The sequence below is a fragment of the Carassius auratus genome, unplaced genomic scaffold, assembly GCF_003368295.1.
Source record: "Carassius auratus strain Wakin unplaced genomic scaffold, ASM336829v1 scaf_tig00214851, whole genome shotgun sequence".
NCBI lineage: Eukaryota > Metazoa > Chordata > Actinopteri > Cypriniformes > Cyprinidae > Carassius > Carassius auratus.
Genome location: NW_020527828.1, coordinates 1 through 26,932, shown reverse-complemented (window position 1 = coordinate 26,932; position 26,932 = coordinate 1). Strand labels below are relative to the sequence as shown.

Here is a 26,932-nt window from a genome sequence, read left to right as displayed (position 1 = left end):
TTAGTCCCCATTTTGCTGCCAAAACAGCGCTGAACCGTCGAGGCATGGACTCCATTAGACCCCTGAAGGTGTGCTGAGGTGTCTTGCACCAAGATATTAGCAACAGATCATTTAAGTCCTGTAAGTTGTGAGGTAAGGTCTCCATGGATCTGACTTGTTTGTTCAGCACATCCCACAGATGCTCGATCAGATTGAGATCCAAGTCAACATCTCAAACTTGTTGTGCTCCTCAAACCATTCCTGAACCATATTTGTTTGTGGCAGGGCACATTATCCTGCTGAAAAAGGCCACAGCCACCAGGGAATACCATTTCCATGAAGGAAGGTCTGCAGTAATGCTTAGGTAGGTTGTACATGTCAATCCACATGGATGGTAGGACACAAGGTTTCCCAGCGGAACATTTACCCAAAGCATCACACTGCCTCCTCCAGCTTGCCTTCTTCCCATAGTGCATCCTGGTGCCATGAGTTACTCTGGTATTCCATGTGATGTAAAAGAAAAAGTGATAAATCAGACCAGGCCACCTTCTTCCATTATTGTGTGCTATGCAGTCTCATACACAACAAACTGTGATGCACTGTGTATTCTGACACCTTTCCACCAGAACCAGCATTAACTTCCTGAGCAATCTGAGCTATAGTAGCACACGGGCCAGCCTTCACTCCCCAAGTACATACTGATTGGTGTAATTGGTTGAATGCTGTTTGTGTTTATATTTAATGTTTATTAACATTCACTAAAATCTATTTGTTATGGCATTAAAAGCAGTAGTGTCAGATAGCACACATACTGTACGTCTGCAAGATGTCTGTTAAAGATCTCTTGATCTGGAAAGCATCTGCTGTCCACAAACCTCTGTCAGACGTCTTTCAGATGTCAGTTTTACATGCATTCTAAATCATAAACATCTTAAAGACATCAAATAGACATCTATTTGACATCTAAAAGGAAACGTCCTATAGACTTATTGCAGATGAGCAAACGCTCTAAAAAATACGTCTTGCAGATGTAATTGCAGACGTCAAATTGACGTCTCCAAGATGTACGTGTGCTACCAGGGATTGATTGTGACATTTTGTTAAGCATTTGTTTTCTGTGAAAGTGGTTTCATCCACTACAACTTATTTAAAAAGAGTCTGTGGTGCCAACTAATGCTGAGACACAGTATTACAGGAAAAAAAAATAATAAAAAAAATAATAAAAAATAAAAATATCTGCTCAGAGCCTTTGCAAGTATGGCCGTGGAATGAACATTGAAAGGGACTTTGAGTAAGTCCAGAGAATAAAAAAAAAGTGTAGGACATCTTGATCAAAGAAGAGGAACACAGGTCTATGGTTTTGGCAGTCTTAATATGAAGTGAATTACTCTACACTTAATCAAGAGACTTTCTCAGGAAACCTGTTCACAGTTTATTAGCTTTGGAGGAAGGAAATGTACAGGTAGCTGCTAAACAGTGGCTTAAATGTTAATGCTAAGACGTCACAGAAGCAGACTTGTGAAAACCATTGTTTCGAAATCTAAAGCTTATCAAAAGCAAGAATCAATTTGCTCTGCAAGTGTCAAAATCTTACAAACATACATGTTCATTTCATAATTATTTTTAGGTTTTCGCAATAAAAGTTCTTAATTATGAAGACTACTCTTATTGAATGTTTTCTTTTTATGTTTTCTATTAAAACGTTCTTAATTCAATTATTTCAGAGATAGTCTTGTAGTATGATTGTCGAAAAAGAAAAAATTCACACTTCACACGGCCTCCCCTGATACTGCTAAAAAGCAAAAATTACATTACGTTACACTGAAACTTTTTTAAAATTTAGTCATGCCCTACAGTCTGTCTCGAACAATCTCTGCAGTCTTTGGAAATGAATTACAGCTTTCTTCCCCGATGCCTTCCTGGGGGTGCAAAGTGTGGCCTTCTTCCGTAAGTGCTCTGCGTAAAATCCCTGATATACTTTGTCTGAAGCGTTGCCTAACATCCAGTCCCATGCAGAAGTACAGCACTGGGTTGACACAGCTGTTGAAAAACGCAAAGCCCTTAGTAATAGACAGGCCCACTTTAACAGCTTGGCTCTTCTTGTATACCATCTTGGCAAGCAGTAGGCAGTGGTAGGGACCCCAACATATGAAAAAGGCAAAGACAAGTCCAGCAAGAATACGGAGAGGCCTCGTTTTACCAGAAAACCTTGTTCTGCGTATACCAAAGCCAGCTAGAATGTAGCAGCACAGGATGACCAGGAAGGGCAACAGGAATCCACATAAGAAGCGAATGATGTACAAAGCTTTCTCTGGTGAATTGTCACTCTTTGATGCTTCTTTCTCCTGCAAAACGTAAATCAGATTTTTAATATATGGCGAACAATTTCACATTTATGCTAAAAGAAAGTACATGTGTAAAGAGATGGTTCACACAAAAATGAGAACTGACATTATTTATTCATCTGATTAGTCACATTCAGCTGTATGTAAATAAGAATGAATAAGATACATTCACACTGTCAGTTTTCTGGATTGACAACCGCAATTACTTAGGTCTGAGCCTGGAAATGATTGTACTGTTTCTTAACATCAATAACGATTGTTCAGCTGATGTTATTCTGAAAAAACTAAAAATTAATTTCAGTAGACAAAAACTCCATCAAACTCTTTTTAAATTCGTGACTTCTGAAAATTACACTTGAATTTTATACAGTGTGTGCCATTTTAAAAGACTGTTAGAAGAAGATATGAAGATAAATATCAAAGATGATGACGTCCAAAACAGCAAAATCTTATCAAATTTGACATGTCAGAAGTTCAGCTGAGGTGCAGTTTCTTCTTTCAAATCTTAATTATTGGACAGCAGTTTCTATACTTCTGTAAAGAGCGGACAATTTGAGTTGTGCGTAGACTGCCAAACTGACGGGAGCAGCTCTGGTGAAGGACAGTAACTGGATCTACTACAGATGACAGTTTATATCAAAGTCCCTTTAAGGCAACGATTCTTAACTCCAGTCCAGCCTGCTCTGCACATTTTGTGTTTCTCTTATGGCTTCAGACATTTGTTCTATTCAAATGTAAGTGTCCTGCAAAGTGGACATCAAAGGATATTCCGCCATGATTCCAGTTTGAAGCGAATGTGTATGTTCTATTCAAAGTGCACTGAAGTGTGAAGTGGGGCACTAATGAAGTCATTTAACTCGGTGGGCATTTTTGAAACAATTAAAAAATTATTACACAGTGTTGAAGTATTAATTATAAATGATTTATCCCTGCACATCACTATTTAAAAAAAATTCATTTGAACTTGTTATCTTCAATCAAAAACATTAACCCCCCCCCCCCCTCCCCTCAACGATATCTTTCTCAAGACCTTAGACTTGGAAAAGTGGTTGGACTATACTGATTATCCAATGACCAGGCTTTTAGCACCCTTCCATGGGAGTTTAATTAATAGGCGATCTGACCAATCATAATGCTTTTTCAGGCATTTTTCAAGTTTTGTCCAACTTCCAAATCACACAGGAAATTTAATAGAATAATGTCAGCAGAGTCAAACCTAAAATTAGTGTTTTGACATCTTTCCACAGTTGAGACAACATAACTTCTGATGTTCATTCATGTGTATTTCATGCTATAACTAGCAGGAACACTGATAGCATTCATACATCTTGGAGACGTCTATTTGATGTATGCTTTTTCATCTGCAAGACAACATTTTTTTGAGTGTTTGCTCATGTGCAATCTTTCAGATGTCAGTTTTACATAAATTCTGAATCATAAACATCTTAATGACATCTAATAGAAATCAATCTGACATCTAAAAGGAAACGTCGACATATTGCACATGAGCAAACACTCTAAAAAATACATCTTGCAGATGTAAATGCATGACGTCAAATAGACGTCTCCATGATGTACGTGTGTTACCAGGGTGCTTTCCAGATCAAGAGATCTTTAACAGACATCTTGCAGACGTACATACAGTACATGTGCTATCTGGGAAGTGATCGATTCACATTTTGGCCCGTTTGAATTTCTTTAAAAAAATATGTTTTTATAATTGGAAAAAGTGTAACGGCTAACTTGTATCATGTGAGGCACCTCAGCCAATCATACAGGCCTCTGATCTCCTTCGCTGCGTACCGCCAATGCATATCTATATACACAGCATTAGCATTAACCCTTATGTCTTTTGGCTAAAGGTTGCAGGCTTGCTTTCCAGGGGCTTTGACCATAGTCCACTGACATTAATCCTACTCTCCTGTCTGTCAGAAAAAATGCCAGATTGGCCAGACTGCATCTTAATCAAACTCCTAGTGAAGGGTGAAGTCCCGCCCTACATTCCAGAAGCTGCTTCACTTGGATATACATCACAATAGGGAAGAAAAGACTATCACAACTTCTGTTTCATGCCGACTTAAAAAAAAAAAAAAATGTTGCATTTATAATTTTGTTCAGGGTATAATCACTACAGCTGTAAATCACGGTTTAATCAGAAGCAGAGTGTGAACACAGACAGAGTGTGAACACAAGCATGGGACCGTTTAAAAGCAGCTGTCTAAAAGTAATGGATGAAATAGTTTAAATAGTTTTGGCTATTTGACCCCATGCCTGTCACCCGTCTGACCCAGACCGCATCTGACACATAAATATTATTCCACCCGTCACATCAAATATTAGCGGTTCACCCGTTGGGTACCTGTCCGCATGCAGGACTCAAGGCTGGACCAGCAAGTGCACATGCTCAGTACTAGTGCATGTCTCAGAACACTGTTTCAATAGCAACAGGGATTCTTTACAGCAGCTGCACTGATTCACTGACTTTACCGATTAGCGATTGGCTCTTGGGTGGGGAGGGGGCTATATTAAGCATTGAATTTTTTCCCATTAAAAACTATACAAGTGACACGTCTTGGGTATTCTATAGTCTTTGTTTATATCTCTGTCTCTTTAAGGAACCAAACATGAGAACTCCCAGCAGTGCTCTTTTGCACTGTTTAATGTGACATTCAGTCCTAGATGTCCAGTACTTCCATTCAAACAGCATTGGCTTTATCTAAAATACAGTTGAGTCCTAAAAATTTACTGGTGAAAGTTCAGTTATAAGGTGCGGCCACACTTTGAACGTGCAAAATTATTTCGGACGCCGCTGCGAATATGGGCGGGAGCAAGATATAACTGTTTCCCCTCAGTTATCACAACGGCGTCGAAAGGGTCTTATTATATTGTACTCTCTGTCTTTCTCTCTCTATAAATATATACACACTTAACAATAAAAAATTATAGAACGTGTCCTCATTCAAATGTACCATCTGTTCCTGTTTCCATTGACACTGCGAACCATGCGGCTTCTTTTTTTAGTATCTTTTAAATATGTATCATATAAAATAGGATGCTGCGCTACGGCTAAAATTAGCATTTCCTTCATTTTTTTGTTTCTGTACAGAGAGGTCACGCAGTATCGATCATCTACTGGTCACACGACTTCATGTAATGCGAATTCGCAGGTCAGAGTTCACCAAACTTGAACTTTCGAACGCAGCGAAATGTGAAACTTTTCGCATGAAGGTGCGGTCACACTAGCCTTTGAACGTGCAAAATTATTTCGTTCAACGCTGCAAATATGGGCGGGGGCAAGATATAATGGTTTCCACTCAGTTATCACAACATGGGTTAATCTGTGCTTTTACTGTGTCTTTGGCGACTGCGTCGAAAGCGTCTTATTATATTGTACTCTGTCTCGCTCTCTCTCTCTATAAATAAATACACACTAAACAATAAAAAAATATAGAACATGTCCTCATTCAAATGTGCCATCTGTTCTTGTTTCCATTGACACTGCGAACCATGCAGCTTCTTTTTTTATTTTCTTTTAAATATGTATTATATAAAATAGGATGCTGCGCTACGGCTAAAATTAGCACTTCAGTTTTTAATTTCTGTACAGAGAGGTCACGCAGTGACGTAGCGATCATCTACTGGTCACACGACTTCACGTGATGCGAATTCGCAGGTCAGAGTTCACCCAACTTGAATTTTCGAACGCAGCGAAATGCAAAATTTTTCACATGCGCCTGCGTTTCCTGTCTGACGCATTCGCATGCGTATGAATGGAAGTCAATGGAACGAAAAGTGCAGTGTGACCGCCCCTATAGAATGCGGCTGTAAATCCAATAAATAACCGAAATGTGTGTGAATGTAATCAAATTCATATGTTTCCTGTTTTGTCTGTTAACAATGAATGTTACTCATATAAATAAATTATTCAACCAATTATTGAATCCAATATTATGATTTATGCCATATTATTTTTGGATATTTGGATCTTGGATATTTATTGGTAACCATTTTTAAATTCAGACAGAATTCCAAAGTTGTTCTGACCTCCATTGAGCACTTGCTCAAATTTTTGTCATCAGGGTAGACCTGCCGGTAAACATAGTATGGTGAACTAAAGATCACCGCCACGATCCAAACTCCCACACTGACCACACGAGCAGCACATAACGTCCGTCGTTCTCTGGTGAACAATGGACGCCAGATACAGAGCACTCGATCCACACTGATGACAGCCAGAAAAAAAACACTGCAGAACATGTTGGTGTACTTGAAGAAACCACTGAACTTGCAGATAATGGCTCCAAAAGGCCAGTGGTCAAAAAAAAGTTTTCTGAGGAGTGAAGGTACAAGGGTAAAGCAGAAGATCAGGTCTGCTACAGCGAGATTGACCAGCCATACGTTAGTGACGTTGGGCTTCAGATGCTTGCTAGCCACCCAGATGACCAAAGAGTTCCCAGTGATGCCGATGATAATGGTAATGGTGTAGAGGATAATGGTAATATTATTCATAATGGCAGTATTGTCCACTGTATCGTGCGATGGAAGACTTGTATTGGAGGCCATTCTGAAAGACAAATAAAAGTTATATATAGTATTTTTGTTTAAATTAAGCATTTTAATTAATACACAGATTAAATAACCAGATTAGCCAAAGCCACCAGTTCAATTCTCAGAAAATACATGTACATATGAAATGATACCTTAAATGTGTAAAATATGTTTAAATAATTCCCAAAAACTATAAGAAGTTGGTAAATATGAGTACAAGAATATGAGCATCTACAAGTTATTCCTATTAATTCACCTCGTTCCTTGTAAATTTATGGAGTGGTTATTAAAATATTATTTAAGTACAATTGACATTATAGTTTAAATATTTATATTTATTTTAAATTTAACTTAAACTAGTCATATGGGGCTCTCACATGAAAGAAGCCACCCAGCTTTTACTCAGAGTCTGTTTCAAAATATCTGTCTGAAACTTGCTTTGCATCAGAGTTTTGGTTCTCCTTTCTTGTTAAAATAGAAAGCAGTAGTACACAGGAATAAGAAAAACTCATGAAGCATAACAATTGAAGACAGAGATGGGCAATTTAGCAGCTTATGTTTGAAAAAGATCATTAAATGAGTAGTACATAAAAAAACTAAAATGCAACAAAACCATCACACAGCACTGATTGCAGTGAAAATTATAGTTAAAAAAAAAGAATAATTAAAAACTGTATTCTGAATTGATGTGGGTGTTCTTACCTCAGTGAAAGTTTGCTCAATGAACCACTGCAAAGTAATTTGTGAATGTGTCCAGCAGAGACCGAGTCTGAGTGTTAGAGCATGTTTAGCATGCAGGCAAATAAAAGAGGGATGGGTTCATCGACATCACTTCCAGCTATTTTTCCCTCTTAACCCTTTTCTCCCATGAACGTGATTATTAAGTGTCTTTTATAGAAGAAGACAAGACAAACAGGAAGAGGGAGGAGACAGATGACCAAACACAGAAACATAGATACATAATGTGTTTACTCTATTATGCCTCTGAAATAATTTAAGGGAAAATAAAAATAAAGAAAAAAGTCTTATCCATCTTACATCCAAGATGTAAATGAATTAGTTATTTATTGGAACAGATTTGGCATTAAAATCACTTGCTCACCAATGGATAATCTGCAGTGAATGGGTGCCGTCAGAATGAGAGTACAAACAGCTGATTAAAAAAACACAACACAACTCCAGTGCTTCAATTAATGACTTGTGAACAAAGAAAAAAAAAAAGAAGGATGTATGTGTACGAAAGAAAAGCATCATTAAAGTGATTTAACTTTAACCTGTGGAATAAACCAAAATACCAGTCTATAATCCATAATAACATTGTCTTCAGTGAAAAAGTCCATTCCCTGTTATCCTGTCTCTAAACCCAATACCCTCTCATGATTCAGACGAGAAAACATTTTCTCTGGAGAAAGCAGAAGCCGTAGTTGAGCCAATAACAACAGTCTGGAGCCATGATGAACTTGTTTATTACAAACACACAGATTGTGGATTATTTACATTACTAGTAGGATCTAGTTTACTGGATCTAAAGTATCCATTGGTGAGCTAAATTTCTACAAATCTGTTCCGATGAAGAAACAAACTCATCTACATCTTGGATGGCCTGAGGGTGAGTAAATTTTCAGGAACTATTTTTGAGAGGACTGTATCTTTAAAGCATTTGATGTATATAATCACATTCCTGTCAATAAAGCTTCATAGTGACTTAACATAATTTTCTTTTCTGAATTTTGAAAGTAAAGAATTAATAAAATGCTTATACTGATAGTAATACTATAATAATGATTCTTATAAGTGTGCATAATGTTTCAACAGTATCTATTCAAGGTCTTGTGGTCTATTTAGCATACACCAATATTTGCATATAATTTTCATGTCTGGTTCATTTTTTCAGTGTGCCTTATTTTATTTAGTTTTTGCTTACATCCTGTTACAAATTCCCCATGTATTTTGTTTTCAGTCAGTTAAAATGAAAATGTTCTGAAGTGGTTTCCAACCTGACACCAAGCTATTAGCAACAGATCATTTAAGTCCTGTAAGTTGTGAGGTAAGATCTCCATGGATCTGACTTGTTTGTTCAGCACATCCCACAGATGCTCGATCACATTGAGATCCAAGTCAACATCTCAAACTTGTTGTGCTCCTCAAACCATTCCTGAACCATATTTGCTTTGTGGCAGGGCACATTATCCTGCTGAAAAAGGCCACAGCCACCAGGGAATACCATTTCCATGAAAGGTCTGCAGTAATGCTTAGGTAGGTTGTACATGTCATCCACATGGATGGTAGGACACAAGGTTTCCCAGCGGAACATTTACCCAAAGCATCACACTGCCTCCTCCAGCTTGCCTTCTTCCCATAGTGCATCCTGGTGCCATGAGTTACTCTGGTATTCCATGTGATGTAAAAGAAAAAGTGATAAATCAGACCAGGCCACCTTCTTCCATTACTGTGTGGTTCGATTCTGATTCTCACGTGCCCACTGTTGGTGCTTTCGGCTGTGGACAGGGGTCAGCATGGGCACCCTGACTGGTCTGCGGCTATGCAGCCTCATACACAACAAACTGTGATGCACTGTGTATTCTGACACCTTTCCACCAGAACCAGCATTAACTTCCTGAGCAGTCTGAGCTATAGTAGCACACGGGCCAGCCTTCACTCCCCAAATACATACTGATTGGTGTAATTGGTTGAATGCTGCTTGTGTTTATATTTAATACTTATTAACATTCACTAAAATCTACTTGTTATGTCATTAGAACCATTAGTATCAGGAACTTAAAAAACAATTGTGGCGTTTAGTTGTTTTTTTGGTGAAAGTGGTTTCCTTAGACTGTATGTGTGGTTTCATGTTTTTAACTAATTTAAAAAGAGTCTGTGCTGCCACCTAACGCTGAGATACATACTACAGAAAATAAAAAAAGGAAAAAAAATCTGAGGTCAGACAGTCAGAAAAATGTGGATGATAATAGATAGATAGATATAACTATATGGTAGTTATATTGTTTAAGGTCTTTAATTTATTTATTTTCACAATGCTAAATTCAAGAAATAATAACGTAAATCTGAAAGTTAACTTAAGACTAGTAATAAAATAATAATAATAAAAAAAGAAATTGTTTTATTGCAGTGAAGCTTGAAAATTAGTTTGAAAAAACGATGTCTTTACAGTTTAACCTAAATTTGAAGTAAATATGGGTACAAAAAACATTTAAAAAGAAAACAAAAAATGCATTTGATATGTTAAAGTAAAAGTACAGCAACAAGATTATAAGCAGAAAAGCATTGTGTATAAAATGTGCTGTTTACTTGTGAATACTTAACTGTACATTATACAGCTCTATAGAATACTTCATTCTACTTGAATCAATTAATATCTTTAAAAGCCATCAAAATGAGCCAGATATCTCCATATCATTAGCACCTACATACCAAAACTTCCAGTTTGATTCCTATCTATATTCTATGTTTCTTTACAGGAAGGTTTGTTTGTGTATCATTCGCCTGATTTGTAGACAGTATTTTCTGATTTATAGCGTGACAAAAAAAAAGTTATATACAAAATCTCCAATATAAATCTAATATATCAATAAAAAGAAAAAATAGTACTGAACCTATGTCCAATGTTCAGATTTAGGCTATGTTATATAAAAATGTATGTAAACTTACACATACCTAATTAGATCATTTTCATACTTCAACATAACTTTTGAGGAAACATGTAATGTGCAAAAATAAATGTGCTGTGCTTAATCAACCAAAGAAGTGTGGTGAAATTCATAGTTTTTTAAACGATATTCACTTGTGGTGTCTTGCCTTAAAAAGTCTCCCAACCATATTATACATAAAAATCACGTTTGACCTTAAGAAGAAGAAATGCATTTTGTAATCCAGTAGTTTTCATTTCTTTTTTTACATAACTACTGATGAAACTCCAGTATTTCCAGTGTTCCTCTTTTATTTCATTTGTTAAATTTTGAAGTGAACGTCTGACAGCTCCGCATCAGGTAAGAGTTTACAGTTATTTATGATTATAAACTAAATATTCAGTAGCCTAGTATTAATTTAATCATTTAATTCGTTTTTTATATTCTGTGTTACTCTACAGTCTATGTGTGCTACATGTCTACATGTCTTTTTCTGTACATAAAAAAATCAATACAAATGTACAAATATAATTTTGCAGTTATATAGCAACTGATTATTAGCAAACACAATGCCAACAGAGGATATAACATTCAAAGCAACATCTGTTTACATAACTAAAAGTGATCATTTCTCAGCAGTATGAGTGGACTTAAAGTCCTGGTTGTCATAATCTGGATGTTGAGAGGTGAGAGACTTGTTTTTGTTAATCTGTTAGGTTTGAAATATTAGTGCTAAATGTAATCAATTAACAAATACTGAATATATGAGTTTCTCGGATGGCATAAGGAATGTAGAATGTGCCCTGTGTGTTTTGATTTATGCAGGTGCTGCCAGCAACAAATGGGAAATTAAGATGCCTAAGAAAATAGACGCGATAAGTGGCTTATGTGTTCAAATTCCATGTCAGTTTGAGATCCCCGACTCATTCAAACAGTCCCTAAACAATCTTGTTGAAGGAATTTGGAAAAAAATAAGCGCAGAGGGGCCAAACGTACTTAGTTCAAAAATGAAAGTGTCTCTTCTAAAAGGAAATGTGACTGGCAACATCTCGGACAAAAATTGCACCACTGTGTTCTACAGCTTTCCTGATGGATACAGTGAAACATTTTTCTTCAGACTTCAGGGTCCTGAAACTCTCTTGTACACATTTCAGCAAGGAATAAACATCACAGTCCATAAAGGTAGGAATGCTTATTTTCAAAATATACAAAAAAAAAAGCCAAAAATCTTATATATATATATATATATATATATATATATATATATATATATATATATATATATATATATATATATATATATATATATATATATATATATATATATATATGTATACTGTATGTTGTGATATAGTGGTCAAAAGAATAAATATCTTGCAGAATATGCAAAATATGAATTATTTTACCAAAATGAGAGGGATCGAAAATGCATGTTATTTCATATTTAGTACTGTCTTGAATAGCAAATTTTACATAAGAGATGTTCAGGTTCAAACATGATGCAGTTTTACTTATTTGTTTAAATTTATATATTTTTTTCACTTAGTACTGATCTTCTGAAGCTACAGGACATAATTGCATGTTTCCTATGAGGAAAGTAAATAAGTAAAATTGACCCTGATCTTTGAAGATCTCTGAAATCCCCCCCCCCCCCAGCTCTGTGTTTCCTTCTGAACCATAAGTGAATGTTTGAAACGTTTGTAATAATTGCATATGACTCCCTCAGTTGTCAGTGTGAAAAGACTGCAGCATGAACATCATTCAGTCACAGGTTCCAATATGCAAAATATATACCGTATATATATATATATATATATATATATATATATATATATATATATATATATATATATATATATATATATATATATATATAATATATGTGTGTGTGTGTGTGTGTGTGTGTATGTAGGATATTTTGAATATATGTATATCAGAATATAATATTGACAAAATATATTGCAGCAAATATTTAATATTTATCCCAAATTTTAAGACTGGAAATGCATTTATTTATTGCTGCATGGGTCTGTTGGACACACTAATGTGTTTACTCTCTTCTCAATTATAAGATGTTCCCCCGCCTATCTTGAGCCCATATGTTCAGGTGATGGAAGTTCTAGAGGGCACCAGGTTGACACTGACCTGCTCCACTGTGATCTCATGTCCCTCAGTCCAACCTCAGTTGCAGTGGAACCCACAGCTAGGAGAAAAGCTCACACCAGCCCTACAGGTGAAATGGAGAATGAGTAATGTAAATGACACAGTTCTGTTTCCTGAAATGTAATACAATCCTTGTATTTTTCTTAAGGAGGATGAATTTGGACAGACACTATTGGCCTCCTCTCAGATGTTCAATGTGACTCCTCTAAATGACCAGCTGAAAATCTCCTGCTCTGTTTTGTACTATCAGGGCGCCAAAAGACCAGCTGAAACCAGCATTACACTTAGAGTGTTGTGTATGTAAAACAGACAAAAAAAGCAATCATAAAGCATAAAATCTCTTATTTCTGAATGAATTTTATTATGAGTAATGATTACTCACAAACAAAAATGCATTTTGTTTTTTACCATTTTGACAAATGATGGTGTCCAAAAGTACATACAATAAGCTTCAGCTTTTTGTATTCATTTTAATTCAGTTAAATTTACAACCCTGATTCCAAAAAAGTTGGGACACTACATATTGTGAACAAAAACAGAATGCAATGATGTGGAAGTGTCATGATGGAAAATGCAAGATCTTCCCTGAAAGAGAAGACGTCTGGATGGGAGCATATGTCGTTCTAGATCTTGGATAGGCTATACCTTTCAGCATTGATGGCGCCTTTCCGGATGTGAAAGCTGCCCATGCCACATGCACTCATGCAACCCCATACCATCAGAGATGCAGGCTTCTGAACTGAGCACTGATAACAACTTTTGGTTGTCCTTGTCCTCTTTAGTCTGGATGACATGGCATCCCAGTTTTCCAAAAAGGACTTCAAATTTTCATTCATCTGACCACAGAACAGTTTTACACTTTGCCACAGTCCATTTTAAATGAGCCTTGGCCCAGAGAAAATGCCTGTGCTTCTGGATCATGTTAAGATATGACTTCTTTTTTGATCTATGGCGTTTTAGCCGGCAACGGCGAATGGTACGGTGGATTGTATTCACCAACAATGTTTTCTAGAAGTATTCCTGAGCCAATGTTGTGATTTCCATTACAGTAGCATTTCTGTATGTGATGCAGCGCCGTCTAAGGGCCCGAAGATCATGGGCATCCATGGTTTTCCGGCCTTGACCCTTACACACAGAGATTGTTCCAGATTCTCTGAATTTTTGGATGATATTATGCACTGTAGATGATGATAACTTCAAACTCTTTGCAATTTTTCTCTGAGAAACTCCTTTATGATATTGCTCCACTATTTTTCACTGCAGCATTGGGGGATTTGGTGATCCTCTGCCCATCTTGACTTCTGAGATACACTGCCACTCTGAGAGGCTCTTTTTATACCCAATCATGTTGCCAATTGACCTAATAAAATGCAAATTGGTCCTCCAGCTGTTCCTTATATGCACATTTAACTTTTCTGGCCTCTTATTGCTACCTGTCCCAACTTTTTTGGGAATTTATAGCTCTCATGAAATCCAAAATGAGCCAATTATTTGGCATGACACTTCAAAATTCTCACTTTCAACATTTAATATGTTATCTATATTCTATTGTGAATAAAATCTAAGTTTAGGAGATTTGTCAATTATTCCATTCCTTTTTTACTCACAATTTGTACAGTGTTCCCACTTTTTTTGAATTGGGTTTGTAATCAAAAATATATTTTAATTATATGAGCACGTTTTATGTACCATTAAAGAAAACTGGTCAAACTTCTCTTTCAGATGCTCCCAGAAACACCATAGCCCTGGTCAGTCCATCGGATCCAGTGTCTGAAGGCAGTATGGTGGTGCTGAGCTGTCATAGTGATGCCAACCCTGCAGTTCAGCGCTATGAGTGGTACAAAGACAGTGGATCTGGAAAGCTAGAGTTACAGAATCAAGGACAGACTCTAACATTGATAGCCAAAAGTACCGTTCAGGGTCTGTATGTCTGTAGGGTCTACAACATCCACGGGACCGACCGATCAAGACCTGTCGCTGTGGGCATAAATAGTAAATATCTTTCTGTTTGCATATACTTGCCTTACACTTCTTTGAAGCTAGCTCTTTTTTAACTTTTTCCAGTGAGTAGTAGCATAGAGTGATAAAACAATAGTATGGACTGTATAAAAACATGGACGTAGTGTCCGAGATGTCACCCGTAGTTTTTGGAAGAGCATTTTTGAAGTGCAAAGTGGGTGGAGTGTCCATCACCATCTTGGCAACACGTCATCACGCGTCACTCCCGGATAATTGAAAATGGGCGGGAGCTGGTTGCTGAAGCCACGCCCAACTAGCTCGACAGCAGTGTCAGCAGTGGCATTCCACCTGTCACTCAAGTGGCCACACCCAGGCTAAATATAATTTCAAATGGACGTGTCATAAAAAAGATTTACCCTCCTCACGGTTGTCATGAAGGGAAATATTAGCTATATAGACCAAAATATTTTTTATGAACCAGGCTTTAAACCAAGCTGCAACCTCCCACTCTCTCGTAAAGCCTAAACAGTGACTAAAACTGCAATTCATCGACTGGGCGCTGGAGGCTGGCTGCAAAAGGGAGTTAATCCCATAGACTTGCATGTTAAAATGCCCAAAAAATACAGCAGAAAAAAAAACATGTTTACAGCCTGGTGCAAAAAGTGGTTTTGGTCTGATTTTGCCCTTCATGACAGCCTTGAGGGGGGTGAATTTTTTATAACTCATCTGTTTAAATTATATTTAGCTTTAAAGTGGATTGCCACTGCTGTCACTGGGGTCAAACTAGGTGGGTGTGGTTTCAGCAACCAGCTCCCGCCTTTTTGCCCAATTTTGATTATCCAGGGGTGACACGCTGCCAAAATGGCAATGGCCTGCTCTGCCTACTTTTGGCTTCAAAAATGCTCTTCAGGATTCTACGTCCATGTTTTTATACATTCTTTGCTTGAAAACTTTTTTATGCTGTAAATTTGTGCATTTTAATATGGGGAGTCTATGGGATTGAATCCCTTTTGCAGCCAGCCTCTAGTGGCCAGTCGATGAATTACAGTTTAAGTCACTTCCATGTTGGCTTCATGAGAGAGAGCGGGAGGTTGCCGCTTGGATAAAACTGAGCAATCTCAAGTAATAATTTAATATACTTAACATAGTATGTAATCTCTTTCTCATTCGAGCCATGGGATGTCCAGTTCAAGCTGTAAAAAATTATTCATGACAATTCATTTAAGTCCTTGCAAAGATTGTAGCATGTCTTCTGTCTTCTCTCTGTATATATAGAGATAGCAGCTTCAGTTAACTGCTTTTCAATAGTAAGAAATAGCTGTAAAAAACTTCACTCAATATCAAACAGAAGAAACGACATGTCAAACCATAATGTGAACAATGAAGAATTCCAGTGAGTTGCCACTGAAAATATTGATTACTGTGTCAACACTTGGGCTTATTCAGTTCAAGGGGTAAGAAAATGTTTGTTTGCATTCACCCCTTGATGTTAAATCCAAACTTTTTTGTTTTCTAGTTCACATGTCCAGGAGCTTACCGTATGCTTTCTTTTCATCATCTTGGACATCTTTATGTGTCATTGATCCATAATCACTTTAGTACAGTGATTTAATCTATGCTTGACTAATGGGGAAGTGATTCATGCTGACAGACTCTTTGGAAAAATTGGTGGCTGTGTTGATGTGGCTGCATAGGGAGCAGTAACTGGACATACCATCAGTTCCTGGTGTAAACAAGCAATTAAATCAGAAACTACTTAAAAACCACAACAAAATACATTCATTTGAGTATCAGTGGGCAATTAGTTAGTGTAAACTTGCTAAGCTTCAGAATGTTCATTCTCAGACCATTTGTAACTGCATTGTGGAAACCAATGTGTTTGATGTGAACTTGAGTTATGTATCTTCTTGGGTATTCTGCTATGCAAGTATATTTAATAATATGTGTCTATGTGTCATAATATAGTGATATAAAATGAGCTACAGCTTTTTTTTCTGTGTTTCTTGTCTGATTTAGGTTGCCAGTGCTCCATTGCATTGTACACTATATGTGGACTTCTGACTCTTTTCCTAATTCTTATTACTGCAGTGGGTTTGGTTAAATACAAAAGGTGGGTTTTGTGAAGTGTTTACAAAAAACAAGATGTTTGCAATTCATATTGTGAAGTTCAGCCTGTTTTTATACATAATTCAGTGTAAGAAGATCAGCTGCGATGTACAGACGTTTATTTCCTTCAAACAAAACGTTTTAATTGCTACTTAATATATATGCCTATTATAATTATAATTTTGTTCTTCTTTTTTTTCAGCCTGTTAAACAGACTTGAAGTAAGTATGACATCAGCATAAATCAATTAAGCAGATAAAAGATAAATCAAGCATTCTGTGTTAGTTCAGACAGGCCTCATAGTCACGCTCTGCTTTCGCTTGTCTTAGCTTTCATGGAGTTTATAAAAAGGAAAGGGAATTTAGAACAGAGCCATACTGCCAAATCTAACTTTGCAAGCATGCCAATAAAGGTGAAGTTAAAGGTTTGTCTATGGTCTTTGACTCAAGAGGTCCTGACTAAAACAGAATATCATAGCACAAACTTTGCTTTCAAGTAAATTCGTAGACACAAACTAGGGTTTGCAGGGTTTTTTATATAAAAGATGACATGAAGCAAATACAGCATTTGTCATTTTCAGTTGTATTTGTCTTTTGTACTGTTAGGCGTCTGAAAGTTTGCGAGGACCCATGACTTACGCCACCCTCCACGGGACCAGTGACACAGTGTACAATGTAATACAGGTCAGTGTTCTCATATATGTTTTTAGTCTGTTCATATTACATATTAAGTCTATATGCAGAAATACCTTTCCAAAAGTTTAGTATTTTAAAGGTTGATTTTTTTTTTTTAAAACTACACACAGAAAAAGAACACTTCTATTTGAACTTGGCATGCAAGTGTACTTTGAAAGATGCATTGAACACAGTTGAACTTCTTATTTCTCTGAAAAACAGCAGTTATATTCCATGTAAGTTGTATTTAGACACTATGGGGCTTTTTTCATGACATAATTCGATCAACCGTTAAATCAACTGGCTGACTGGTAATCAATTTCCTGAGACAGGAAGTAGATAATAATTATTTCTCAGAAAACTAGAGTTGTGCAAGCATATTAAACTCTGATAGGCTGATCACTATTCTCTGCTGACGTGATGCATGTGCAAGAAAACATTCGCATTGGAGTGTGTGCTTGCAAGATAGAGGGGGGAAATTTGTCCTGATTTCATACGAATTGTGATGACACAATGCCAAAATGTCATCATTTGTCATATCCTGATGTTATTTTAACCTTTGTCCTCAAATATGTAAAAAAAATATTCTTATCAAAAATACATTTTTCTTATCAAAATACATTGAGTTTATTATGTGTGTGTGTGTGTGTGTGTGTGTGTGCATATTTGCATTTGTAATGCATATTTTTCAAATGTATAAGTGTTTTATAATGAGTGATGTGTGTATATAATGTATCCTCTTTGCTGCAGACAAGAGCCAGCAGAAGTGAAGACGACTATGAAAACAGAAACCTTGGTAAACCTCATCCCAAGTAGGAGTTGTGGCCTAGAAGCTAGCTAAATACTCAATAATGTGGTGCTTAGGTTGAAGATGCAGGTTCCAATCTCTCCTGAGGCCTACATGTCTCCAGCCATTTTCCATAGCCATTTTTGATATATACTGTATACACACACATTGGAAAGAAGTCTCGTGCTAATGGTGCATTTATTTGATCAAAATAACAGTAAAATAACAATATTGGGAAATATTTTGAGTGATGTTTCATGTATTGTGAAATGTGTGTGTGTGTGTGTGTGTGTGTGTGTGTGTGTGTAGACATTGAAATTGTTACAAAATTTCCTGGTTTAGTACAGAAGAATCGATCTTCTTCTTTTACCACCACAATTTGAGTCCCTCGTATTTGTGTATCATGTATGTTTGTGTATTTTACATGGGTTAAAGATATGTGACATCTACTCATAAATTTATTAGATAAAGATAAATTAGATAAAGATGTTTCCTCTCACTTTCAGTCACTCCTTTCTCTTATTCACATTCTGTTCAGTCATTGCCAAGCGCATCAGAAGTGTGATGAAAACGTAAGTCACACTCCCTTCCTCTGTGTGATGATGTCAGAGTGTTTGTGCATCACAAGAAAGTCCTTGTTTTACACACAGTGATGGGGGAATTGCACTTAAGAAGTCATCTTTGTATATTTCCATCTACAAGAAGAAGGACTCATAATTTGAAATAGATGATTACTATAGCAAACTTTTGCCACTGCTGACACCTCTGAATCACAGCTTTTATACCACAAACATTTATTCTTAGAAAGGGATAAAGGAATGGAGGTGTAACACTTTTAGTAGAGACAAAACAGTGAATGGGTTAAGGGTCATGGAACAATAACAATGGCGCTTACGCTGCGAGAAAAGTCCTGTGATGTTGTCACAGGTGACCAGAGCCTGATTCAGACTCACTGATGATGACAGATGCTTGGATCATGTTTGAAAAATGTGTGTGAGAGAGCAATTCCGTCTCTGTGAAGCCATAGTGAGACATGCTGTCATAGTAGACTGCAATGACTAAAACTTACCTGTCCGGGCATGTTGGGCTACATCACTCAAAATATTAGAAGTAGTAGCTGGACATTTCGGTCATTCACTGTTTTCGCAATTTCACTTTGCTCAACTGGAAATAATGTAGTTTTGCTAAACATTACAATTGTAGGCCACAAAAGAGATTAGGGTCAGTAACGAGTTATGAAATCCACCGCCTTGCAATTGTTTTGGGATTCCCCTTCATTCACAGATTTAGGACTTTTTGGACTGTAATTTTAAACCTTCCTCCTGGCTCAGTGCCTAAGAAACACATCCTGGTAGGAATGATATGCTTTTACCTGCGTATAATATTTCCTTGTTCAAAAGAATAGAACAAAACAGAGACAAAGACAAAAAACAAAAAATATTTATGGTTGTAACAGTATCCTATAGTGACCAAAAATATAATACATTGAAATTGAATACATTGAAAATATAATACATTATATGATTTAATTAAAATATCATTTTATCTTCAAGTGAAACAACATTCTGGTGATGTAAATCAACACATTAAAATCAGCTTCAATCCAGAAAACAAATGATGGATTATTTTTTGATACACATCTTTTTTGACACACACACACACACACACACACACACACACACACACACACACACACACACACACACACACATATATATATATATATATATATATATATATATATATATATATATATATATATATATATATATATATATATATATATATATATATATATATAAGAGTGGGGAGTTTATCAGATGGCATCAAGTTCATTAACACTTTAATTGTCACCCCGTCCTGAATACGGGACGCCTACTTTACTTCATTATATTACAATCAAATCTAATCTAATCTTGACAAACTATATATCGTTGGAAAGGTCTAAGACTCCCAAATATATATTTTACCAATTTTTTTTATTATTATTTAGGAAACGTAATAGATTAATTTATGACAAGAGTGCAACCTCAAAAATCTACATTATAACAGGTGTTTTGACCTTTGTTTAAAAAAAGAAAGACGTCCTTGTTTCCTTTTTCTCTATCACATTTTAGAAATCATCAGAAATTATATATCAAGTGATCCTTTAAAACCCATTTTAAAATCAGACATTGCATTACCATGTAAATGGTACATCAATATCATGTTACAAAACTTTTTCAATCATAAATTATAAAAAAATTTAGGTTTGCATCATGCACATTCAAGTCTATCTTCAAAAACGTGAGTGACAGTTAAGGGGTTCATTAACAAAGGAAAGGATGTTGTTTCAGCTTGATCATGCAATACTTTTAGGAATTTTAACATCTCAAAGGATCCACCCACTTGGACTAAAAATAGCTTGCCTTCTGGTGTAAACGCATCTCAATATGAAACAATGAACTTCTGCCTACAGAGCATTAACAATCCACCTCCCCGCCCCAGTGCTATGAAAAGACTGCTGTGTCAATGAATATGATGCAACTTCCGAAGCAGAAGAATGGTTCGCCTGGACAAAGCATGCACTTCTAAACGTTCAATGAGGTGCATGACTCCAGCAAAAGATTCAAATTTTCTGTGGTGAGTAACATTTTTCCCACTTTCTTTTTGGGAAGGGTACTAAGGTGTGTTCTCCATCCACCTGTTGCATCTGAGAAGATGATATCATCATCATGGGATCAACCAAATCCAATACTATTTTATCACAATTATCCATTATTGGACATGTCCCTTTCACTGGAAATGAATCACTTTTACAATGACATCACACAACATTACTAAATAAATAAATAGATAGATTAAAAAAAAACAAAAAAAAAACAAAGGGCTGTGAAAATACTAATAATGGATATTTATACATATAGGGCTTTCACACTAAACCAAGAGTTATCATCGTTCTAAACCCTCATATTAAAGGGGTCATATAATGCGATTTCAATTTTTCCTTTCTCTTTGGAGTGTGCTCTTGCAAAGTTGCAAAGACTTAAATTCAAAAGGATATTCTAAAAGTTGAGGCTTCTCCACGCCCTCCTAAAAACACCTCGTTTAAACACACCCCCACACTTCTACATCACTGTGTGGCATGTATTGCTTAACTCCGCCCAAATGTTCATGCGTAACTATAAGTGTAACTTTAATAAAAAGTGTAACTTTTATTCTCACTGTAGTATTGCTGTTGCCGCCGCCGCCATGTTGTGGAGATGCTGTGTGTTTTGTTGTGAAAGTGAAACTACTTAGTTTGGCCTTCCAAAAGGTTGAATTCAAGACTCACCCTCATGAAAGAAGAATCAACTGTGACGATGAGCACATATCAGGATCAACTAAAAGTTGGGTTTTCAAAAGTATGTGAAATATTTAAAGTTCGCAGCATAGAATCTTTAAAATACATCCGAGAGTTTTACACACCGGTCTGTTATTGTGGCGACATTTCCACGCCCCGAAACCTGACGCTGAATGAAACAAACTGTGATTGGTTGACATGTCGGTCAAACGGCCTCATGGATGGGCCTAGGCCAATGAAAGCTGAAATGGATTCCAAACCCTTAGCCGTCAGTCTGAAGGTATGGCTACGCAAGACTAATAATGACCCAGCAGGAATAGCTATTTCAAGTTTGAAAAGCCCTATGCGTAATCTATCACTGCATACTAAGTAGACGATACCAGACCACAAGATTCTAGGCTACTCTGACCACTTCCTGAAGAGGTACAGGATATGACCTTGTCATTTCTCTTATCATACCAGTCTCTCTTTTCCTCACAGTCATGGGCCAAACAAAAAAGGAAGACATAAGAATGAGTGGGTGGTGGAGAAAATGAAAGAACGATGAGGAATGAATGCACATATAGATTCAGGCATGAGGCCTCTTGTGTATACTGGATGTCTGAGTGGAAATAACAGCGTGATGTGTCAGAGGAGGCCAAGTGTGTAGACATAGGCCAAGTGGGTAGACATAGGTAGGGGGGATTCAGATCTCCTAGATTAGTTTGTGAGTATATTATGTCTGTGTTCTGTCGTGAATTGCACCTAATTTGTCTAAACAAATTGTTTTAAAGCATCTCATCTCTGTGGCATTTCCCTATGGCAAACTGTAATTTGATATGACTGTAGTCTTGTCTGTGTTTATATCTCATGCATATGAAAGATAACCTGTCTAATCATGGAAACAAAGTAGTAAGTATCAGATTATGAGATAAATAAAAAGAAAAAAACGTCATCTTCTGGATGTAGAGTCTTTTACATACATTACCAGAGATGCTTAATATAAGGTGGTTTATGTGGCACACAAAATACACTAAAATAGAAATTAAAATTAGAAACATAAGGGGCTGGAGGAATCGAGTTGGCAGAATTAACAAAAACTCTCGAGTTCTTCAGAAAAAAAAAAAGATATGTTTAGTGAGGGGGTGTGTAGGTCTACTATTTTTTTTTTTTTCCCTGAATGTGAGTGACTCACAGTTGTGTGTCATGGCCCATACTATAAAGGAGAACCCTTTCACTAGTCTAATGTTAGTAGAGTGATAGCACAAAGTTTGTACACTGTGTTTACTACTCGTGGTTTGGGATTACCATGAAATGTAAGTAATTTTATCTTTCTTTACATTAACTTTACAGCACATGGATGGGAATGTGTTTAAGTGAGGGCAAACATGGAAATTGTAGGGGTGGGTCTATGGTGTGTGGGTGTTTTAGCTATCAATAAATTCTGAATGAAATGTCTTTTCAGAGTAGGTACCAAATAACCACTCAATCTAGTTAAGCAGCTTGGCTTGTCAACCTCAGTCTAATTTCAGTTGATGTAAGTGATGGGTGCTGTGTCATTTAAATGACAAATGCAATATTTAAAAATGTAAAGCATATTGTGTTAAACACTTTTAAGAAGTTATTTTAATTCATTATCATTATGATAGTCAGGGTTGTAACCACCATGACACTTAATATTACGATTAGTTCTCCACTGATATGGGTTTTTCAATGCTTAAATTATTAGTTACGTTGGGTCTTCAAATCATGTTCTGCATTCTTGATAACAGGTCACATTAAGGTCAAGGGTCAAGGGTATTTTCTCCTAATCAAGTCTTTGAAGATTTTTAACCTACTAAGACTCATTTACTACTCATTTAAATCAGCTAGTTTATTTAATTTTATTAAATATGATGCAATATGATATAATTCAAGACTAAATTTGTTGACTAAACAAAGGAAAATAAGAAATGGTTGCCTCAAACTATATATATATAGTATATATAGTATATTATATATATATATATATATATATATATATAACTTACATTTAACTTAAAATTACCAAAACTGAAATGGAAATCAAAACTAAAATTAAAGCGAAAACCTGAAAAAAAAAGGTTATTCAGATATTAAAATATATACTAAAGTATTAAATGGGTAATATTAAAATAATACTGATTTATGGTCAAGATTTCAGGGTTTTGTAAAGCCGCTGCAGGATCAGTTGTAACCTCAGTCTTTAAACATTCTTACACTGCTTTTGCATGATAACTTCCACTTTTAAAATATGCACACATATTGAATTAGTGCATCATCAATAAGCTCATTTTACTGAACACTCCAACAGAATAAAGCTAAAGCTTTTTTTATTGTGCTATCAGTCTAAAAAGTTTAGACAGATGATGTCTGCAAGTGAATCAACAACTGGTCGCAAGGCTGACTGAGTCAATGTGATCTTTGCATGCCTACCACGGTTTTTTGATGGGGATCACCAGCATGCCATCAAATCTGCAGGGGTTGCACGCAATGGTTATCATTGACATGAACAATTTCTCCATGTAAAAAAGATTTTAAAGGATGCTAATTGCGTAAATAGGCATTCATTTCCTTTGAATGCTTATCAAACTGTTAAATCACATTGTTATCACACATCTGCTGCATGTATTTGAAGGCCTACAATCTTCACACAGACTTCAGTCAAGGCTCATTTGAGTTTGCTGTGACTAAAGACTGGCACATACATCAAACGGGGCCAATTATTAGTGGGTAAAAGAACTACATTAGGCCTATTATATACATTTTCATGAAATGTATTAAATGCTCCTCAAAGAATTATGTAAATGTGTATATATTCTTGCTGTGGATTTTAATCAGAGAGGTAATTCTGGAAAAAACAGGTTGACACTGAACATTTTAGGATATTTAATTGAAAAATAAGTAAGGTCTTAGTCATAAGAAGAGGATGCATGTCTCATTCATTAAAATGTGAGTTTAAGGGAAACAGATTCTTGAAAGAACTCAGAACTGGAAAATTCCTGAATGTTGCGATTCATTTTCCACCAGTTTTTACAGGTTTGGTGAGATTTTAGGATCTTGTTTCATGAGCTCAGGCTTAACAAGGGTTAAAAGCTTTAGGCATGTCATCATGCACAATAAACATTATATCCGGAAAAAAAATGCTGACTCACAGCCGTACCTCCAAACAGGTCCTCTCTTAATTTTGTCCAGTCAATGGGAAGTTGATCACAATCCCAGGAACTGATACAAATGCATGTCATACATTAGAAACTGTTGGGATGAATTTTTCTCTTCTCCAAGTCATCCCATCAGGTGTAACCATTACAAACCAAGGAAGAACTCTCTGTTTTTATGGAGTAAAAACAGCTGTCTGGGAACTTACACAGAATCACTTCTGACTCAGAGCAGCTTGTTCAAATGACATTAATAAGAAATCCTGATTTTTTTATTTTATTTATGCTGACAGTGTCACCTGACTCCACCTTTCCCCTCATCGTCTTGATGACTTGTGCTGAGCTCTTCACCTTCGTCACAGCCCATTCCACTAATATACCACAAGGAAAACAGGGTCTGCAGATGCTGTATCAAGACATGAGCGTGCTGCTGAAATTAGTATCTCAAGAAAGGGATAGGGTAAGTACCAGTTCTTTAAGTAAATGCTTTTCTAATACATTTTAGGATTAAATGTCAGAATAAAATATATTTTTGCTCAATAAGCTTATTGTTTGTTCTATACAGAATGAGATGACAGACTTTGAACAATCACTCACATCTCTACCCTTGCTGAACTACAGAACAGAAGACCTGAAATCACTCGAGGTAGAACATCCACATATATGCCTGTTTTTTTTTTTCTCCATGTCTATGAAAGACAGACAGACAGACAGTTAGAACACACATCCTTTCACATCCCTTTTTTAAAGATAGATAGATAGATAGATAGATAGATAGATAGATAGATAGATAGATAGATAGATAGATAGATAGATAGATATGATTTGTGTGTAACATCTGACTCCGTCTGACCCACAGGTGAGCAGTACATTAGGACAGCTGTACTCTGGTATCAAATCCTTCAAGTTCCATCTTGACTGGATCCATCAAAACCAAGAAGAAATGGGGCTTGATTATCTTCAGACAAACAAACTTGATGATCGCATCCAAATCATCACCCAATTGGCACTCAAACAGGTTAAGAACCATTCAACACACCTACAGGAGGAAATCAAACGATATTTAAAAAGTTATTTAAACATTCAAATGCCAAAACATAAAATGTACTTCAAATAGCATGAAAGTAAATTTTTTTTTTTAAATATATTTTTGGTAAATGCAAAAAAAAAAAAAAAAAACAAGTACAGTATACAGTATATATGTATTGATTAAAAATATATATAAAAATTTTGGTAAAAAAAAATATGAGGTATGAAAAAAAAATTTATCTCTTTAATATATATATTTTTTTTAATTAAAGGGAAAAAAGGTAAGAATTTGTTAAACAGAAATCTTCTAAACTTTCTTACAGATTGGGACGGCACCATCTGAACTGGTTTACCCTTCCCTGTCGCCTTTGAACACAGCCTGGAACTTGTACCAGGCCAATGTGGAGATCCTTGACAAACTGTATTTCTTTTGCAACTGGTACATTAGAGCACTGAGAGTCCTGAAACACAGACAACAGTGATCAACAGCATCATATGACACCAGTAGCACTCATCTCATCTCCATGATGCCTGTCTTGCCTTAATGTTTGACAAGCTGGAATGAATGTTCCAGCCTTTGTAAGTCATTCTCCATTTTGACAGTGTTCTCCGATTAACATTTCTTATGTATGTTGTTATTTTAATTTTATTCTTAATGTATTTAATATTTATTGAGCAGTTCTTTGTTTACAGTTCTTTGTTTACAGTGATTTTATAGTAAATGAGAGAAGTAGCACTTAGGATCTAAGATACATAATATATAAAATATTAAGTGTTCCATTTCAATAAGGGAATTTGTATGCAAAAATCAGCTGCAGGCAGTTGCTTATAAGGACCATTAGGTGGCGCTTAGAAGCCAATTACTGTGGTTATCAATATGATTAATATGATATTATACAGTGTACATATAAATATATATATATAATATATATATGTATATTATATATATATATATATATATATATGTATATATGTTATATGTGTGTGTGTGGTGTGTGTGTGTGTGTGTGTGTACACTGTATAATTAAATGCATCAACATTCAGTTGAATCAACATTCCTGTTGTACAACATAACTATCTTCCATTCAAATTTTAAGGTTAAGGTTAGACTTTAGATACAGTTGCCACTTAAACAGCATGGTGGTTAAAGCAACTGTATACTTTTTTTTTTTACCTTGAAATATCAGTTTCAGAATAATTCTGAAGAGATAACTTACA

At 35.9% G+C, this 26,932-nt stretch overlaps 3 protein-coding genes across 6 annotated transcripts; 2 read left to right on the top strand and 1 right to left on the bottom strand.

Annotated features, from left to right (window-relative positions):
* Positions 1-1,384: 1,384 nt before the first annotated feature.
* On the bottom strand, positions 1,385-7,804 carry LOC113093044 (C3a anaphylatoxin chemotactic receptor-like). The gene is made up of 3 exons (XM_026258874.1): positions 7,575-7,804; positions 6,369-6,888; positions 1,385-2,324 (listed from the first exon to the last, which is right to left on the bottom strand). Exons 2-3 carry the CDS (start codon positions 6,885-6,887, stop codon positions 1,830-1,832), a joined length of 1,014 nt encoding a protein of 337 aa, XP_026114659.1. The 5' UTR covers position 6,888; positions 7,575-7,804; the 3' UTR covers positions 1,385-1,829.
* A 3,005-nt stretch (positions 7,805-10,809) lies between these two features.
* si:ch211-171h4.5 (sialoadhesin) lies at positions 10,810-18,707 on the top strand. Of its 4 annotated transcripts, none has more exons than XM_026258877.1 (10): positions 10,810-10,879; positions 11,156-11,205; positions 11,345-11,701; positions 12,592-12,752; positions 12,831-12,978; positions 14,405-14,674; positions 16,658-16,751; positions 16,950-16,968; positions 17,353-17,430; positions 18,172-18,707. In XM_026258877.1, exons 2-10 carry the CDS (start codon positions 11,160-11,162, stop codon positions 18,235-18,237), a joined length of 1,239 nt encoding a protein of 412 aa, XP_026114662.1. In that variant the 5' UTR covers positions 10,810-10,879; positions 11,156-11,159; the 3' UTR covers positions 18,238-18,707. The 4 variants fall into 4 exon arrangements, 3 of the variants coding, with proteins under 3 accessions (XP_026114662.1, XP_026114663.1, XP_026114661.1); XR_003287693.1 differs by having other exon boundaries at positions 10,823-10,879; positions 11,315-11,701; positions 14,405-14,661; XM_026258878.1 differs by having other exon boundaries at positions 10,824-10,879; positions 11,159-11,205.
* Positions 18,708-22,753: 4,046 nt separating this feature from the next.
* Positions 22,754-26,389, top strand: LOC113093043 (interleukin-11-like). The gene is made up of 5 exons (XM_026258872.1): positions 22,754-22,825; positions 24,979-25,145; positions 25,251-25,331; positions 25,545-25,703; positions 26,038-26,389. The coding sequence occupies exons 1-5, from the start codon at positions 22,819-22,821 to the stop codon at positions 26,194-26,196; spliced, it is 573 nt and encodes a 190-aa protein (XP_026114657.1). The 5' UTR covers positions 22,754-22,818; the 3' UTR covers positions 26,197-26,389.
* The last annotated feature ends 543 nt before the right edge of the window (positions 26,390-26,932 follow it).

Coding starts and splice junctions, on each gene's coding strand:
- LOC113093044 (XM_026258874.1), bottom strand. CDS start 6,887: ATGGCCTCCAATACAAGTCTTCCATCGCACGATACAGTGGACAATACT. Junction 2,325..6,368: donor TGAGCAAGTGCTCAATGGAG/GTCAGAACAACT, acceptor TACGTTTTGCAG/GAGAAAGAAGCATCAAAGAG.
- si:ch211-171h4.5 (XM_026258876.1), top strand. CDS start 11,160: ATGAGTGGACTTAAAGTCCTGGTTGTCATAATCTGGATGTTGAGAG. Junction 12,753..12,830: donor AGCTCACACCAGCCCTACAG/GTGAAATGGAGA, acceptor ATTTTTCTTAAG/GAGGATGAATTTGGACAGAC. Junction 17,431..18,171: donor CAGTGTACAATGTAATACAG/GTCAGTGTTCTC, acceptor TCTTTGCTGCAG/ACAAGAGCCAGCAGAAGTGA.
- LOC113093043 (XM_026258872.1), top strand. Junction 25,332..25,544: donor AAGACCTGAAATCACTCGAG/GTAGAACATCCA, acceptor TCTGACCCACAG/GTGAGCAGTACATTAGGACA. Junction 25,704..26,037: donor CCCAATTGGCACTCAAACAG/GTTAAGAACCAT, acceptor ACTTTCTTACAG/ATTGGGACGGCACCATCTGA.